The sequence below is a fragment of the Microtus pennsylvanicus genome, chromosome 1 (genome assembly GCF_037038515.1).
Source record: "Microtus pennsylvanicus isolate mMicPen1 chromosome 1, mMicPen1.hap1, whole genome shotgun sequence".
NCBI lineage: Eukaryota > Metazoa > Chordata > Mammalia > Rodentia > Cricetidae > Microtus > Microtus pennsylvanicus.
Genome location: NC_134579.1, coordinates 75,537,765 through 75,555,111, shown reverse-complemented (window position 1 = coordinate 75,555,111; position 17,347 = coordinate 75,537,765). Strand labels below are relative to the sequence as shown.

Below are 17,347 nucleotides of genomic sequence, written 5' to 3'. Positions count from 1 at the left end.
TATCAAAATACATATCTTCATGTTAAATCACACACCAATGAAGTAATCTGATGGTTACCATTTTTCTGTGGATGAACTTAACATTTTACTATTCTTGTATATTTTTTGTAAGAGTGTCAAAGATTTCTTCTGGACATAACAATCTTTACAGCAGATCAAGCGGTATCCATTTCAGATTTAGAACACAGAATCTTGGATTGTGGGTTCAGATTGTGATCTTGTGAATAGGAGAATAACCTGTGTTATGAGGTCTCTGTATTATGGTTATTATGAATCCTTTGGCCAACAGGGGGCGCTGTGGGACTGTGATCTAATACTGGCATTAGGGCTAACCGTGTGCTTACAGAGGAGATTCAACAGTGGGATACTTCTCTCCAGTCAGAGTTTAGGGAGCAAGGGGCTCAGTCTTAGCTAGTGATTCCTCCCAGGACTCTTCCATTACTGAAAGTCTATCCATCTCTACCCCAGGCTGTTTGTTAGCTGAGCTTCAGCAGCAGGGCTCACAAAGAGTCTTGGTAGCCTCGGGGGAAACATATCTGAAAGAAAGCCACTTTTCTGTAGGGGTGGGAAAGGAGGCCTGGGACATCCTAGACTCCCTGAGGAGATCTTTGGTCTTGAACTGCTTCTTTCTCACTACAGGGCAGGGACAGGCCTAGGAGCTCTGCTGTCACCCCGGCCGTATCTGCGTCTTAAGCACAGATCACTACTACACTTTACCCAGCATCTCATCTACCATCTGTCCGTCTCTATTACCGCAAGGATCCTTTCCCAGTCCATCCCGCCCTCTGAGTCTCTGCTAACTTTGATGACTTACCTGTATTTTGAGCATGTCTCTAGCATACAATGATGCAAAAAAAAAGTCAGATATCTATCCCTCACATCTCCTTGGCTACTCCTCTGAGTCATCTAAGCATGGGTCTTGTAAGAAATATTAATTTCTCAAACGTCTTGTCAAATACTGTAAGACAAATCTGTCCTCTCCCATCACCACTGAGCATTGTTTTCTTAATCCAGCATCGTCCCTTTCTAAACGCCTACTTCTCTTTACATTTACTAAGTGTTTGCTCAGACAGATATAAGCAAATAATTGCTCTGGGACATAAAGGAATATTCCTATTATCTCTCTGGAGTTTCTGCAAGACAGGTGCCCACGTGTTAACCTTAACAGACATGGCACCAATGACTGAGTCCTCCACTTAGAGGAATCAGCAACTGTTCTACTGTGGATCTGCAAGAGGTCCTTGCACACAGGCCTCTTTGTGTTAGCACGTGCTTTATATTCCACTGAACCAAATAATTCTCATCACCTAGCTTTCTGTTTCAGGAACTCAGGATGTCAATCATCCAATGGGAGGAGTTAACAGGAAGTCATTTGCATGATTAGCCTTGTTTTTCTGCCAGGTCCCTGGCAATGAGATAATGAGACAGCCCAAGCAGGAGACCTTAGTCTAAGAAGAAGCTGTGCCGTGGCCACAATGGTTTGGACTCCACTCATCTTCATGGTTCTGTCTTACTGGACAGGTAGGGAAAGGTCGAAGAGTAAAGCCAGTTACTCCTACACTGAGTTAATCCCTTATGTTTCAAATACACAAGAGTGTGTACCTTAGCTCTGCGATTCACTGTGGTGTCTTGTTTTGCAGGTTCCTTTTCTCAGTCTGTATTGACACAGCCACCCTCCATTTCTCAGTCTCTTAGATCAACAGCCACACTCACCTGTACCCTAAAGAGTGGCATCAGTGTTGGTGGTAAAAACATTTTCTGGTACCAGCAGATGGAGGGGAGCTCTCCCAGGCTTTTCCTGTACTACTACTCAGATTCTGACAAGGAACTGGGGCCTGGAGTCACCAATAGAGTCTCTGGATCCAAAGACACCTCCAAGAATGCTGCAAATTTACACATCTCTGAGCTACAGGCGGAGGATGAGGCTATGTATTATTGCTCCATCTGGGAAAGTAATGTTTCTCACAGTGATACATGCAGATGGGGAAGTTGGAAAAAACTGTAGCTTGTGACAAAAATATCAGTTCTGTTTTTTTTGTTTCCTTATAATACTCATTTTCTATTGAAGTAAAAGATAATGAAAAGGTTAACCGCCACCCCTATCCCTGCACTATGCCATTTTGGTTTTCAGAATATGTACTCACATGTGAAGATTTTGATTTAGAAATCTCAAATAAGAGAAAACACATGATATCTGTCTTTCTATGTCTGGGTTACTTCACTTGATGATCTTTCCATCCATTTTCCTGCCAAGTTCATGATTTAATTTTTCTTTATAGATGAATAGTATTTCATACACATTACAATTTCCTTACCCATTTTCAGTTGCAGACCATTTGGTTGTTTTCATTTTATAACAATTGTATGTAGAGCAGTAATAACCATGACTGAGCAAGCATCTGTGGAGTAGGAGATCGAGTCCTGTGGGGCACATCGCAGGGAGCAGTATGGCTGGATTAGATGGTAGATATCTTTAGAGTTTTGAGTATTCTCCACACTGACTTCCACAGTGTCTGCACCCATTTGCAATCCCACCAGCAGTGAAGCTGTATTTAGTTCTTAGCACCACTGTCTTTGTTCTCTAGATTAGTTTGACCCATGAAGAACTACACACACACATCCTATCACTTTTCTCCTTAAAAGTCCCAAAGCTTTCCACATTTAAAAAAACAAAACAACAACAAATCAACCAACCAGTCCTAACCAAACAAAAATTAGAAGCTTAGGTATGTCAGCTGTTACTACTACCTCACACTCTGGTACCAACTTCTGTATTAGCTATTTTTCTATTGCCGTGTTAAGAAAACACAACTAAAGTAACTCACAGAAGAGAGAATTGGTGGCAGGTAAGGTGACTGAGAAAAGTATTACTGGCTAGGGCTGAAACTGCTCTTTTTCCATTTCAGGACCATGAATAACAGGTACATGCTCCTAAAGGTGATGGTGGAGTCAGAGACATATAGGAACAGAGAGAGGTCTGTTTTAAGTTACTGAATATAAACTCTTGGTAGTTGGAGCTGGTGGTAGAGACGAGAATGTCCTGGTGATACAAATAATTCAGAATTACTTTGTGGATGATTATCATCCTACAGTAGAGAATTGCTAGAGTAAGCAAGTAGTAATTGATGGGGAAACCTGTTTCATGAATATTCTTAGCACAACGGTTCAAAAGAAACCAGGGGCCAGTGTATGAGGGCCAGAGGGCTTTCTTTGTATATTTGCCATAAATAATAATAAATCATTGGGAGATATTCACTACTATTGAGAAAAAGCAGGAGTGAAATTCTCTGAGTGACTAGATTCCATTTATTGAAACCACAGCAAAGTTAAGAGAGAGTGTTGACAATGCCATCTATACATTAGCTCAAGAAATTCAAAACGTAAACAGAAGATGAGCAAAATGGTAAAAAGTACTAGTTGTAAAGACAAAAAGTTTAATTATTTAAATATAATTTGTAGCTTTCAGCTAAGGCACACTTAAGAAAAGTGTTAAGTATTGTAAATTACACAGAGTAATCTTTTAGCGTTACCCATTTTTTCCTGTTTGTGCAAACTGTCAGCTTTATTTTAAATACTTGTTTTAAAATGACAGTGAAAACCTTCTTTTCTGAAAGTTCCTGTATTCTAGGTGTTTTGTACTAACACTAACAATGCCTGTGAAAGAGACTGAAGATCCAAGACTTTGTTTTAGTGCATGTAGTTGATTTCTTTCTAACTCTCTAACCAATTATGATAGTTGGTGAGAACTGGAGTAATGGAGATTTTGAACCATCCCCTACTTGTCTTTCATCCACTCAGCATAATACATGGCTTCTTTAGTAATTACAACTTCAGTTGAGACCTTATGGTGATTTATGGGCTTTCCCTTCATTCACATCTAACATGTCCTGGAGTTTGTCGTCCTTCATAAATGTAGTTAGACTGTTGACAAAGTCTTTCTCACTCTTTCCACTGTGGTTAGCCACGGTCATACTCAAAATTAGTAGAAAAGAGGGAAAATGGGGAAAAGGACAAGAGAAAATTTCAAATGAAAGTTCACTAAATTTTCACGTTAGCTAAATTACTGTAGATTTCTAATAGCTTCTCCTGGTAAGACAAACCTAATATGGAATAGTTACCATTTGGGCTATATTTATATACTACTATGTTTTTGTAATAATTTAAACAACGAGTTTTCTTTGCAAATGTTCATTGCAATGGGTCATTGATCTGGTTCAGTGCCTCTGGTTTCTGGTACACCATCATCACTGGATCCTCACTGGAACTCCTCTCAGACATCCTGAGTCATGAAGATCCTGTGATCATTGTTCCATAGAAGCAGTCCCTTCATGAGCTCTAGCTGGTCCTAGATGGGGAAGACATTAGGGTGGGTCAACTCCAAGCCTGGATGTGGGCCTGGGTGGTAGTTGAGCTGGTCAGTGCAGGCCAGAGGCAGAGCCAGCTCTTCTATGCCCATGTCATCAAGGTCAGCTCTTCTCTGCTTGTGGTTAAGAGTGGGGCCATCTTTCCTGAGTGTAGGTGCCAGCCTTCATGAGGTTGGAGCCAGCTCTTCTTGCTGCAGCATCCAGTGAAGGGCAGGGCCTGTTTTCCCAGAGCCAGTGAAGGGCAGGGCCTGCCTAACATGACCCTATGATTCTATCACACATGCTCGCCATGGTTCTTATGGGCCACAGACATCAACACAGACCCAGCTACAGTAAGATAACAGACCCAGACAGTTGGCAGCAATGGTAGACTGTGTGACACACCGAGGCTTCCAATGCTGTCAGGATGAAAGAAGAGATAATGGAGAGACAGAAATGATGGAGTATTGAAGAGGGTTTTGTTGTTTCGTTTTGTTCTTTTGAGTTTTTTGTTTTTCTTTTGTTTGTTTGTATGTTTTGATTTGGTTTGGTATGGGTTTTTTTCATTGGGTGGTCACTGCTGGGGGAAGAAAGGATATGGAGGGACTGGAAGATGAGCAGAATTGGGGTGCATGATGTGAAATTCCCAAAGATTCAATAAAGAAATTATATTAAAAATAATTTAAACAGTCTTAATACATGTAAAAAGTTCATATAAGAATTAAGTGCATTGCCCTTTTGTCAGATTACCCTTTTTTGGTTCAAGTCTTTCTGGAACTTAACTCATTGAAAGTAAATTCTGGTTGTGAGGTTGAAGATAATTAGCGACAGTTGTAGCTTAAAAAGTGTTGAAGAGACTAATGTTGGTAGTCTGGGCTTATACCGGTGATTCTCAATCTGTGGGTCTTTGCCCACTTGTAGTCACCTAGGTCATTAGAAAACACATTTACATTATAATTAATAACCGAATCAAAAATATAGTTATGAAATAGAAATGAAAATTATTATATTTGTGCTTGGGGTTCACCATAACCCGAGGAACTGTATTAAGAAGTCACAATATTAGGAACGTGGAGAACAACTGGCTTCCATAAACCTTTGATGAGCATCAGTGGGTTGTATAGTGCATGCTGCGTTCAGGGTTTGTGTGAGTTGGTTTGTTAAGATGAGGCAGTGTATCATTTGGAATGATCAGGAGAATGCATTTTCACCTTGTAGCAGTCCTGCTGACAAACCAAAAGTATTGCTTTTGTTTATCAAAACAACACTGCCACCCAGCATCCAGAATTTACAATATTTTTCATTGTAAGCTTATCTCTCAAGATTTTGGGGTAAAAAGCTACAAGGCAAGTAACTCTTTAGCAATGAAGTAATAAAGTTTGAAAACGCAAGTTTGACTAGTCTTTCAACTCTAGCTGAAGAAACATTTCCCAAGTACTCCCCAAATTTGATAGGTATTCAAAAATATCTATCTAATGCTCTATGAATAGATTGACATGAAAAACAAACCTTTCAATGTACTTTAAGTATTCCCTCAAATATTTGAAGTGAGATGGAAATGGTACTGCACTAGCAGGACTGGATATCTGTCTTTTAGAAGTCTGATTTTAGGGACTGGTGAGATGACTCAGTGGTTAAGAGCACTAGCTGCTCTTCCCAGAGGACCTGGGTTCAATTCCCAGCATCCACATAGCAGCTCACAACTCTCTCTAACTCAAGTTCCAATGGATTCAACTCCCCCACAAAGATATGTAGGTCAAACACCAATGGATATAAAAATAAAAAAATAGTAAAAGAAAATATGTTTAAAAATGTTTGATTTTAGGCAAATCACTGTCTACTTAATGTTAAATCATCTCAAAGACTCTAACTTTAGTACTGGCTACTCTATAGCAATTAGCCATCCTGATAGCACAATCTCTATTTTTTATGTGGTTATACTCATGACAGTCTTGGGCAAAATTGGTCAAGAGGTAAAGTTTATATTTTAAATGCATTCTCCTGTTTCAAGACTCTTATCCAGCAACTGTCACCCACATGCCTGATTAGTGTTGTTTTCTTTTAATGTGTTAATTTTCTCCACTTAAAGTTTCTCCCCCCCACCCCCGGGCAACCCCATGAAGGTTGGTACAATAAAACTGACCTGTGACTTTCTTTCCAGATCTTGAAATAATCCAACAGACTTCATCGTGGAAAATACATGATTTTAGTTTTTCAATGATGGTTTTCTTTTAGTTCAATGAGAATTGTTTTGCTATGGTTTCAAAGCATTTCTTCATTCAAGTCACTTTATATAATTATTTCATTTTTCTAAAGGAATAGTAATCCCCTAATCAATTTGTACAGAATTTTAAAGGACCAATGAGATATAAATAATGACTTCTAAAATAGTTTTCTTTGGGTTCAAATAAATATGAGCCTAAGCTTATTGGCAAGAAAAGAAACAAAATCGGTACATGATTTCTTAGATGTTCTCCTAAGCTGCACATGTTCATAGAGCATTCTTTTGTGGATATTAAGCTGTGACATAGTAGCACATCTCTTTTCTGCACAGAGGACTAGAATACCTCAATAGCGGCAAGCATAATCAGATATTTACTAAAGACCTGTACTTTTAATGTTTCTGAACCATGTGTTTAAAGTTGTGACAATTATCATTATGTAAATTTCAAATTGTGTTAGGCTTTTCACTATAAGAGGGGGTTGCTGTGAATTTCTGAAGGGAGAGAATCCTAGAAATGAACGCCGGTGTCATGTGGTTACTATGGCCTAACAGTCCTTGTTGCAGTTGAACACCAGCACTAGGTATTAACACGTCTATTGGAAGGATGGAGCAGACAACTGTAACTCGAGTACATATTTTCAGTCATGAATTCTGGACTCTATTGGCTGAATCAAAGGCATAGGATTTAGAGCCTAGTTTACGAAAGCTAGATTATGGGGATCTTTGCCACCATTTCACAGTTTCATCCTAACATCCATACAAGTTCTGTGAGGCATCTCAAAAGTTACAAATTCATCTCATTTTGCATTTCACTGATTTTTCTTCTACCTGTTTTCCTGAATAAATAATACCAATTTGGAGGAGTTTTTTTTTTTACAATAGAAAATTTACTAAAGTAATCTCCACAATGGATAATTTTGTAGTCATTTTTTAAAGCCACAGTATTACTTTAAATGTGGATTTATACTTGATAAATTCTGTGTAACACTGATTAGTATGAATTCTGCTTAAAAAACTGAACTGATTTCTGTCAAAACATAAAAACGTTATTTCTAAAGAAGTACATTGTTTTGGTGGAGGCTGCTTGTTTGTTTCCTGGCTGCCAAATCCTAAATAACCACACAGTAACTATATTAATTACAATAATGTTTGGCCAATAGCTTAAGCATATTTTTTTAGCTAGTTCTTACATTTTAAATTAACACATTCCTATTATTGTATATTGTACCATGAGGCCTGTTGTTTACCTGTAAGGTTCTGGGGTTTTATCTCCTCTGACAGCTACATGGCATTTCTCTGACTCTGCCTTCTTTTTGAAGAATTGTTATTAATTAGATGCACAATTATGGTTTACTTTAAGAGCTTTAAGTGTTTTTTTTTGAGATGGTAGTTGGCATTTAAATTAATTGGGGAAAAATAAAGTATCTCTGTAGCAGTATTAAGCATCCTTTGGGTATTTGTCTAAGGGCACTAAAACTGGGTCTTGAAGTAGGTCTATTCCCAGCATCCGGTGTAACTGCCTCGTTGCTTTCCTTAGCAACAATACAAGGAATATATTGGTGGGAATTTGCCTCCCACCAGCAATGGATGAATGTTCATTTCAACTTACTTTACATCATCACTAGCATGAGCTATAAAGTGTTTTTTAACTGATCTGGTAGTTGTCTCATTCAAGCTACCATACAATATACTCCAGGATAAGCACAGAAAACATACTACTTGAAGCTAGCACCCACCTGTGCAAGAAAGTACATGGCATTTGTCTATTCTGGCCTGAATGACCCCACATAGTATAACTTTTTATTAATTTTTTTTGTTTAGTTCTATTCACTCAGTTGCAAAGGTCATAATTTAAGTTTTCTTTTATAACTGGGTAATATTCAATTTTGTACATGTGTGGCATTTTCACTAACTAGTGGTCAGTTTCCAGAAAGCTAAATTAATTTCATGTCCTACCTATTGCAATTAGGTGGCAATGAACATGAATGTGCAAGTATCTTTGTAGCAGGCTATAAAGTATTTTGTGTACATCCATGAAATTATAGCCAGGATATACGGCTAATCCTTTTTTTTTTTGGCATTTTAAGTACTGATCTCTACAGTATCTATGTGGCCTTGCATTCCTACTAGAGTGCATGGAAGTTCCTCTTTTCCCTCCATTCTAGCATTTGCTGCTATTTCCGTTCTTGATGATTGATTGTCTAACTAGGGTGAGATGAAATCTTAAGATACTTTTAATCTGCACTTCCCTGATGGCTAAGGATGTTGAATGATTTTTATGAAGCATTTACTAACAATTTTTATTTCTTCTTTTGAGGACTCTGCTCATCTGATACATTGCTAATTGGCTTGTTCATCTTCTTGGTGTTTAATGTTTACCTTTCTCTTTTTAAATGTTATAGATATTTTTCTCTGACTCATGTACTGGGCAATGATTTTCTCCCTTTCTGTGGTAGATTGTCTGCTCACTGACTTCATAGCACAGTTGAAACAATTCTTACAAATTGGGATTTTTTTTACTCTAATGTCCTCACATCCTCCATGTGGTTAATTATTAGCCCAGTTATGCATTAATGCATGATCACCTTTAAGGATTTCAAAAAGTTGTAGGGATGCTAGGAATGAAAGGAGTATACCTCAACGTAACAAAAAACAAAAACAAAAACAAACAAGCCAAAAACCCACCTATAGTCAACATCATTTTAAATGGGAGGAAAACTCAAAGCATTCTCACTAAGATCAAGAAAAGACAAGGGTGTCCACACACCCATATGTATTCAATTTAGTGTTTAAAGTCTGAGTAAAGCAGTAAGATAAAACAATAAGAGGGCTAAAAATGGGAAAAGAATAAAGGAATCCCTATTTGCAGATGATGATTCTTTACATAAGAAACTTTTAGCACTCCACAAAAATGTTTTAGAGCTGATAATTAAAGCAAAGTTGAATGATTAAAAATAAACAAAAAATCAAATGTTTCTATACATCAGGGAACATGGAAATTTCACAAAATTGTAAAATATAATTCCCTTCACAGCACACACACACACACACAAACACACACACACCATGGGAATAAACCTAGCTAGGAAAGTGTATGCCTACAGGAAATGTAATCAACAATATCTTGACTGCAAGTTACAACTGATTCCAACAATTAGTCACTAGGTGTGAGTACAATGAATATCCTTGAATGTGTATTAAAACAGTCTTTGACAAAAGAACCACTTGTAAATTTCTCCTCTAATTCAGGGAATTTTGCAGGTAGATAGAATTCCCAATCTAAAAAATTTAGAAATAGTTTCTCAAAAATGAGAGAAATAAATATAAACCAAAATAATTAAAGAAGGGAAGGTGATGATTACGAATCAGCTTGGGAAATAAATGTCAGCTGCCTGATAAAATAAGTAGACAGTGGTTCAATGGATAATAATTTCATTTTCGAGAATAATGAAACCAGCAGAGGGTACTGTGGCCCTTCTCAGAAGTCTCAGAGACTCATTTGTTCAAATTCACTGGATTCTGCATAGTTGCTCACTGGCCCATTACAGAGTTACAACAGCTGCTTCCTCCCACTGCAAAAACACAGCACAGAGCGCCCAGCCTCCCTGCATCTGCCTCTCACTGCTCTGAGAGCTGAGGACCAGGTGGCAAAGGCTGTTACAGCTCATGTTTACACAATCCACAGCAGAAAGAGCTCACAAGGAAGAGCAAGCTTGGTGGTGAGAACCTAGAAAATTACGCACAGCATATTAGAATCTCACAACTTAGAAATTAGTCTAGGGATGCTTCAATAGATGCAGAGATCAGGTAAACTGCAAAATGAATATGTAGTTCCTTGGCCATGGTGACTGTGGGCACTGTAACCAGCAGGGGGCACTGTGAGGCAGTCTGTGTTTACAGTAAACTGATTATTAAGGATCATATTTACTCAAAAGAGCCTTAGCATAGAGGAGATGTCATTTGCTTACTGGTTAGAAATCAGTAACTGCAGGTGCGGGAATGGGATTGGAGGGGGAGAGTAACAAAACAAATATCTTGATGGGAGTGTACCTTGGGTTTAGGGAGAAACCTGGTGCCAGGGAAACCCCTAGGGAACTCACAAGAATGACCCCAACTAAAACTCTTAGCAATGGTGGAGAGGGTGCCTGAACTGGCCATTTACTGTAAACAGATATGTAACTTCCCTAATTCCCGTCAGAGATACTCATCCAGTAACTGATGGAAGCAGAGGCAGAGATCCACAGACAAGCACTTTGCTGAGCTCAGAGGGTCTTGTAGAAGAAAGGAAGGAGGAATTGTACCAGCTAGGGGGTCATGATGGGGAACCCACAGAGAGAGTTGACTTGAACTCAAGGGAGCTCATGGATGCTGAAGCAACAGTCAGGGAGCATGCATGGGACTGACCTGTGCCCTCTGCTTGTGTGTGACAATCATGTAGCACCAAGCTACATGATAAACTCTAAGAGATCAACTGTTAGTAAGGCTTCTAACAGTGAGAGCAGGATCTCTTCCTGGTGTTTAGCTGGCTTTTTTGTAACTTGCTCCCCATACCTGGTGAGGAACTTGGTCCTACCTCATCTTGATATGCCATGCTTTGGACAGGCCCATGAGAGGCCTGTCCCTTTCAGAATGGAGATAGAGGAGGAGTGGATGGGAAGGGGGGTAGATGTGAAAGGGGAGGGAGGAGGAGGGAAGAAAAGAGGGTAAACTGGTTGGTATGTAAAATAAATGAAAGAAACGTTATTAAAAAGTCAAAAAAAGAAAATGTAATGTGGAACTGTTAACCAAAAAGCAACTTGGACTATAACAGTATAATAATTCTATAGCATTGTACCTAAGGTCTATTTTTAAAATGTAAACATATTGTATGGACATGTTTAATAGAACTATGGAGCAGAAATAATTATCATTTATTCAAAAAAAAGAAATCAGTAGTGGCATCTTCTCTAGCCTGGAAGACTCCCTTACACAAACCTTTACCTTGCTCAGTAGGCACTTCTTCCTGAGAGGTCCCCAGTGCTTAAATAAACCTCCATCCTCCTAAGTGTGTGTGAACTTAGCATCAGCACTAAGGTTGAGGGAGGAGCAGAGGCAACCATGGATGGAAACACACTGGCAGGTGAGGCTCTATGTCAGGCAGGATGAGGGAATACGATGAGATCTGAGGCCAGGCCACCCCATGGTCAGGAGCTGTTTCTCTCATGCCTGGGCTCTTCCTCCTTCTCTTCACTCAAGTCACAGCTAGGAATGCGCATCAATGGGTCACAGTTCTTACTCAGTCTTGTCCATCTTGTCCAGCAATCCATGGGAGCATCTACTCTGGTCTCTACCACATTTATCCTCATTCTGTTTGTTGGTTCTCTCTGCCAAGCTGTGCTGACTCAGTTGCTCTAAGTCTGTATCCTGTGGAGCATCTGCTGCACTCACCTGCAGCTAGAGCAGTGGCTTCAGTGTGGAAGCTCTGCTTTTCTACTTCCCAGAGAATCCAAAACACCTTGAAAATATCCTGCAGAACTACAGAGACCTGAATTTATCTTTTGACTCCGGGGGCCCCAGCAACTTGCTTGTGTTCAAAGATTCCTCAGACATTACAAAGGTGTTGCTCACACTTAGAATGCAGCCTGTGGATGAGGCTGATTATTACTGTTCTAAAATTCATCTTAATGCAACCGTATAAATACTCATTGCAGTGTTTCAGTTAAAGAAAGGGGAGGGAAAAATCTTGGGTTCATAAGCCCTGTATCTCTTGACTGTTCTTCACAGACACACTTCCTAGGGGGCATCAAGATATTAAAAAGGTCGATAGACAAGTGAAAAGAAACACAAAGCTTGTTCTATAACAAAAGATACACCATGAATAACCACGAGTACCCAAGAAGGCACAGGGAGGCTTGATAATCAGTCTAGGGGCACATGCCATTTTGTCTACTATGCGTGTCTACTATGGTCACTATTGTTAACATGATTAGTAGAAGCCAGACATGATGAGCCACAATGCAGTGACCACACTATATTCCTTAAAGCCCTGGGCTTCATGAGACATCCTCTTTTCTTTGCTATCAAGTTCAGCACTGTCACTAACTCTGTCACCACTATCACATCTGTGTCCATGCTTTACTATGCTAGAGCCTGAGCAATGTCAGGCCAGGTCTGAGACCTAAGCATGCAGCCACTCTTTTCTATACTTCTCCATTGCTCAGATGTAGTTACTTTCAAAGAAACTTCTGGATCCACTTGTCCTCAAGGTTATAGCATTATTCCTGTATCATGGCATGGTTAGAAGTACAAATTTTCCATCCCATAAATGCTGGACACAGGATGGGGTCAGCACCTATCTGTGACCATACCCAAGTCAAATCTAACTACCAAATCACCAAGTTCTGGTCATTCTGGCATCCCCATGTTTTCTTCACACCCAGTCCTCTGCTGTTGATATGCCTAGTTGTTGTCTGGGTTTCTGTCCTGCCCGGTTTCCATGATAGTTAAGTCCCAAAGAAATCACACAGAGGTCTACATTAGTTATAAACGGATTGGCCCATTAGCTCAGGGTTCTTATTAACTCTTATAACTTATATTAGACCATTATTTTTGTTTATGTTAGGCACTGGCTCAGTACCTTTTTCAGGGAGGCAGTCACATCTTGCTTGCTCTGTGGCTGGGCTAGGACTGCACAAGAAACTTCCTTCTTCCCAGAATTCTCCTGTTCTCATTGACCCACCTATACTTCCTGTCTGGTTGTCCCACCTATACTTCCTGCCTGGCTACTGGCCAATCAGTGTTTATTTAAAATATAATTGACAGAATACAGATCATTCTCCCATACCCAGTAGCTATTTTTCTTCTTGATTTAGCTCTGATTTTCCACTCCACACCTGACTTTCATTGATCTGTGAGAAAGTTAGCTCTGGCTGTCATGGGCAGAGCCCCTTTATGTGCTTCCCTGTCTATCAATCAGGGCTTTCTTGCACTGAGACCCAGATCCTGGCCCCAAATATTGATATAGTCTTAGAAAAAATTCATTTATCGTGTGCATCTGAAACAGCAGTCAATAGATTTGTATCATTCTGTTTTGATAACCATATGTCTATTAATAATCTTTTGTTAAGAAGTTCTATTGACTTGTTAATATCATTCTAAAATGACATTATTGTAATACAATTAAAATAAGTTTATTTAGCTGGAATTTGTGTAAAATATATAACCATATTAGAGGCAAATTTTGCTATGTGCACACACAAATAATTTATATAAAACTTATTTTTGAGTAGCATATATACACACATTTATATGCATACATTATTATTATTTAACAAATTTAAATTTAGATTCTCTCTTTCACTCTACACTATTACCTGTAAATTTATCTCATGAATCTTGGATCTAGTCATCTGCTTTGTTGATTGAAACTTCATGCCCTCATTTCAGGAACAGGCACTTACACTCCAAAATTACAAGCTTCAAATATCTCTCAAGATGATTTCAACACCCAGTTAGTTATAGGTTTGTGAGTATTAGCATGTGATCCTTCCTAGTTTCTGTGCAAAGCATCTTTATGTAGATACACTGCAGTTTCTTTGTTACTTTACAGATATTTGGGTTTCTGAACTATAATCATTTTGCCTTGTATTAATCTTTCCATGTGTTAATGAATTAACACACTTGAGCATAATGATAAGCCACATGACAAAGTGTGATGCTAACTGTGAATGGACTGCTTTGAAATGCCTGCATGACCCAATGATTTTCACTGTTTCTCACTGTAAGTAGGACAAATCTTGGTGGAGCATGACTTGCAAGACTGATGTCCCTCTAGGACACTAGATAGACGATACTTTTGGCTCTGGAAAAGCAAAGGCTGCTGAACAATAATGCTCTTGATCTTTATTATTATAAATAGGTGATCAGTAACTTGTGTCAACTGAAATACATTCACCTGACATTCTATAAGCAGCATAGAAGAGGAGCTCATTTGCATTAATGTGCATGCCCCCTCCTATGTTAGGAGTTTTAGTTAGCCCTTTGCTGAAGAACTTTGAAAGGAACAGACCTGGACTGTGAGTCATGGCCTGGATTTCTGTTTTGATCACACTTCTGGCTCACTGCACAAATCAGGGGACCTTTCTAGGCTGGAGTGGGTATGCAACAGTGCACATATTTTCTCTGCTTTGCTACTGTCTACTGGATTTCTCTCCTGTTTGCAGAGACCATTTCCCAGGCTGTTGTGACTCAGGAAACTTCATTCATCACATCTCCTGGAGGGACAGTCACACTCACCTGTGGCTCCAGTACTGGGGCTGTTACCACCAGTAACTATGCCAACTGGGTCCAAGAAAATTCTGACCAGGTATACACTGGTCTGATATATAGGACCAGCAATAGAGGTTCAGGTGTTCCTGCCCGATTCTCAGGCTCGCTGCTTGGAAACAAGGTGGCCCTCACCATCACAGAAGTCCATCCTGAGGATGAAGCTGTGTATTACTGTGGTCTGTTCCACAATGGCGCATATACATGGGGACATAGAACACAAACACCCTGGTACAGTCTTCTAACTGCTATCTTCTTACCATATGGCTGCATGTTCCTAAATCAGAGTGTATATTCTCCATTATCACAGAGAACATCATAAAGCTATTATATAAAATTACAAACTATTTTATTTCCACACAATTTGTGATAATGATGTTGTCATGGCATGCTTTAGTTGACAACTTGACAACATAGTATCTCCTGAGAAGAGAGTCTCAATCTGGAGTTTATCTACTTTCGGATGACTTGATGAATTCTCTTGTTTGATATTGGAAGACTACTTTAGTGGCACCATTGTTTATGTAGACTGTCCTGAAATGTATAAGCTTGAGGTTATGCTGAGTACAAGCCAGAAAATGATTGCAGATGTAGTCATTTCTCTTGGTTGCTGACTGTGTGTTATGTGATCAGATTCTAAAGATCCTTTTGCTATGAGTTCCCTGCAATAATGATGACCTGTAATGGGAAAATACACTGTGAAGTTGGACCTCAGCTAATGAGGACAACATTCTTTATCCTTTAGTTAAGGTTAAATGGTGGAGGTCTTATTGTCCACGTGAGCTTGCTCTGCCATTTTTGTGAATATCCACCCTTCTGATCAGATCTTACCTTGTTGAGGTGCTCTTGTGGGAGTGGTGGCCTCTTTTTTGTGTCCTCAAGACTATTTCTAATAACTCCAGCTGTTTCTAAGATTCTTAATATTTATCTGGTAATATAGGCACTGTGCACACCTTTGAGTTCCGACCTAACCTGGGAGTCTGAATATTACATTCAAGTCTGGCACAGCTGGTTTCTCAACGTGACAGAGGCATGAGAGGCAGTGATGGATACTCAGCCTCCTGGGCCTTGTTCCTTCTCCACATCTGCAACAACTTGTGCATACACTGATGCTTTTGGATGTAGTATCTGCTCACAATTTCTTTTAGTTTGTATATAATGGTTCTATATGATCATAAAATTCAAGTAAACAGACAACAATAGCTACAACTAGTTAGCACTACGTCTAAATGTATCCAGTTGAACTTATTGTTTAAAGGGAATCCTTTGGAGTTGACATTGTTCTCTTAAAATATATAAAGAGCTCAAGAAACTAGACATTAAAATTCTAATTAACCCACTTAAAAATGGGGTACTGAACTGAACAGACAATTCTCAACAGAAGAAGTTCAAGTGGCCAAAAGACACTTAAGATCATGTTCAACCTCCTTAGTGATCCGGGAAATGCAAATCAAAACAACTTTGAGATACCATCTTACACCTGTCAGAATGGCTAAAATCAAAAACACCAACAATAGCCTATGCTGGAGAGGATGTGGATGGTGGGAAACACTGAAAGACACTTAAGGAAATGTTCAACATCCTTAGCCATCAGGGAAATGTGCATCAAAATGAAAATGATACCATTTTAAACCTGGCAGAATGGTTACGACAAAAACCACCAATAATAGCTTATACTGGAGAGGAAGTGGCATAAGGGAGAAACTCCTTTGCTGGTGAATGCAAACTTGTATAACCACTCTGGAAATCAGTTATGGCAGTTTCTCAGAAAATCGGATATCAACTTACCACAAGACCCAGCAATACTGCTCTTGGGCATATACCTAAAGGATGCTCAACCATATTAAAAGGACATTTGCTCAACTATGTTCATTGCAGCATTATTTGTAATAGCCAGAATGTAAGAGCAAACTAGATGCCCCTAAAGTGAAAAATGGATAAAGAAAATATTGTACATTTGCAGAATGGAGTACTGCTCAGCTGTAAAAATTAATGAAATCTTGAAATTTGCATGCAAATGGATGGAACTAGAAAAAACTATCCTGAGTGAGGTAATGCAGACCCAGAAAGATAAACATGGTATATACCCACTCATAGGTGAATATTAGCTATAATGCAAAGGATAAGAAGCCTATAGTCAATAATCCTAAAGAAGCTAAGTAACAAGGAGAACCCCAAGAGAAACATACATAGATCTCCCTGAGAAGAAGTAATAGACAATATCTTCTCAAAAAAAAAATGGGAGCATGTATGGGAGGAAAAAAGAAAGGCAGAAAAGGAGGAGAGGAAAAGGGGAGGGAGGGATACCCACTGAAACAGCTTATCTGAGCTAATGGAAGTCTTCCAACTCCAGCCTGATGGCAAGGGAACCAGCATAGTACCAAACTAGGCCCTCTGAATGTGGGTGACAGTTGTATGATTGGGGCAGACCGTGGGACCACACGCAGTGAGACCAGAATTAATTCCTACTGCTTGT

At 39.2% G+C, this 17,347-nt stretch overlaps 1 long non-coding RNA gene and 1 gene segment (V, D, J or C); both read left to right on the top strand.

The window, feature by feature from the left end:
* Nucleotides 1–1,428: 1,428 nt before the first annotated feature.
* On the top strand, nt 1,429–1,909 carry LOC142839721 (uncharacterized). The gene is made up of 2 exons (XR_012908819.1): nt 1,429–1,521; nt 1,641–1,909. It is a non-coding gene; the product is annotated as an uncharacterized LOC142839721 (long non-coding RNA).
* Nucleotides 1,910–14,704: 12,795 nt separating this feature from the next.
* Nucleotides 14,705–15,193, top strand: LOC142844604 (Ig lambda-1 chain V region S178-like). The segment is given in 1 exon segment: nt 14,705–15,193. A coding segment is annotated over 1 exon segment (489 nt).
* The last annotated feature ends 2,154 nt before the right edge of the window (nt 15,194–17,347 follow it).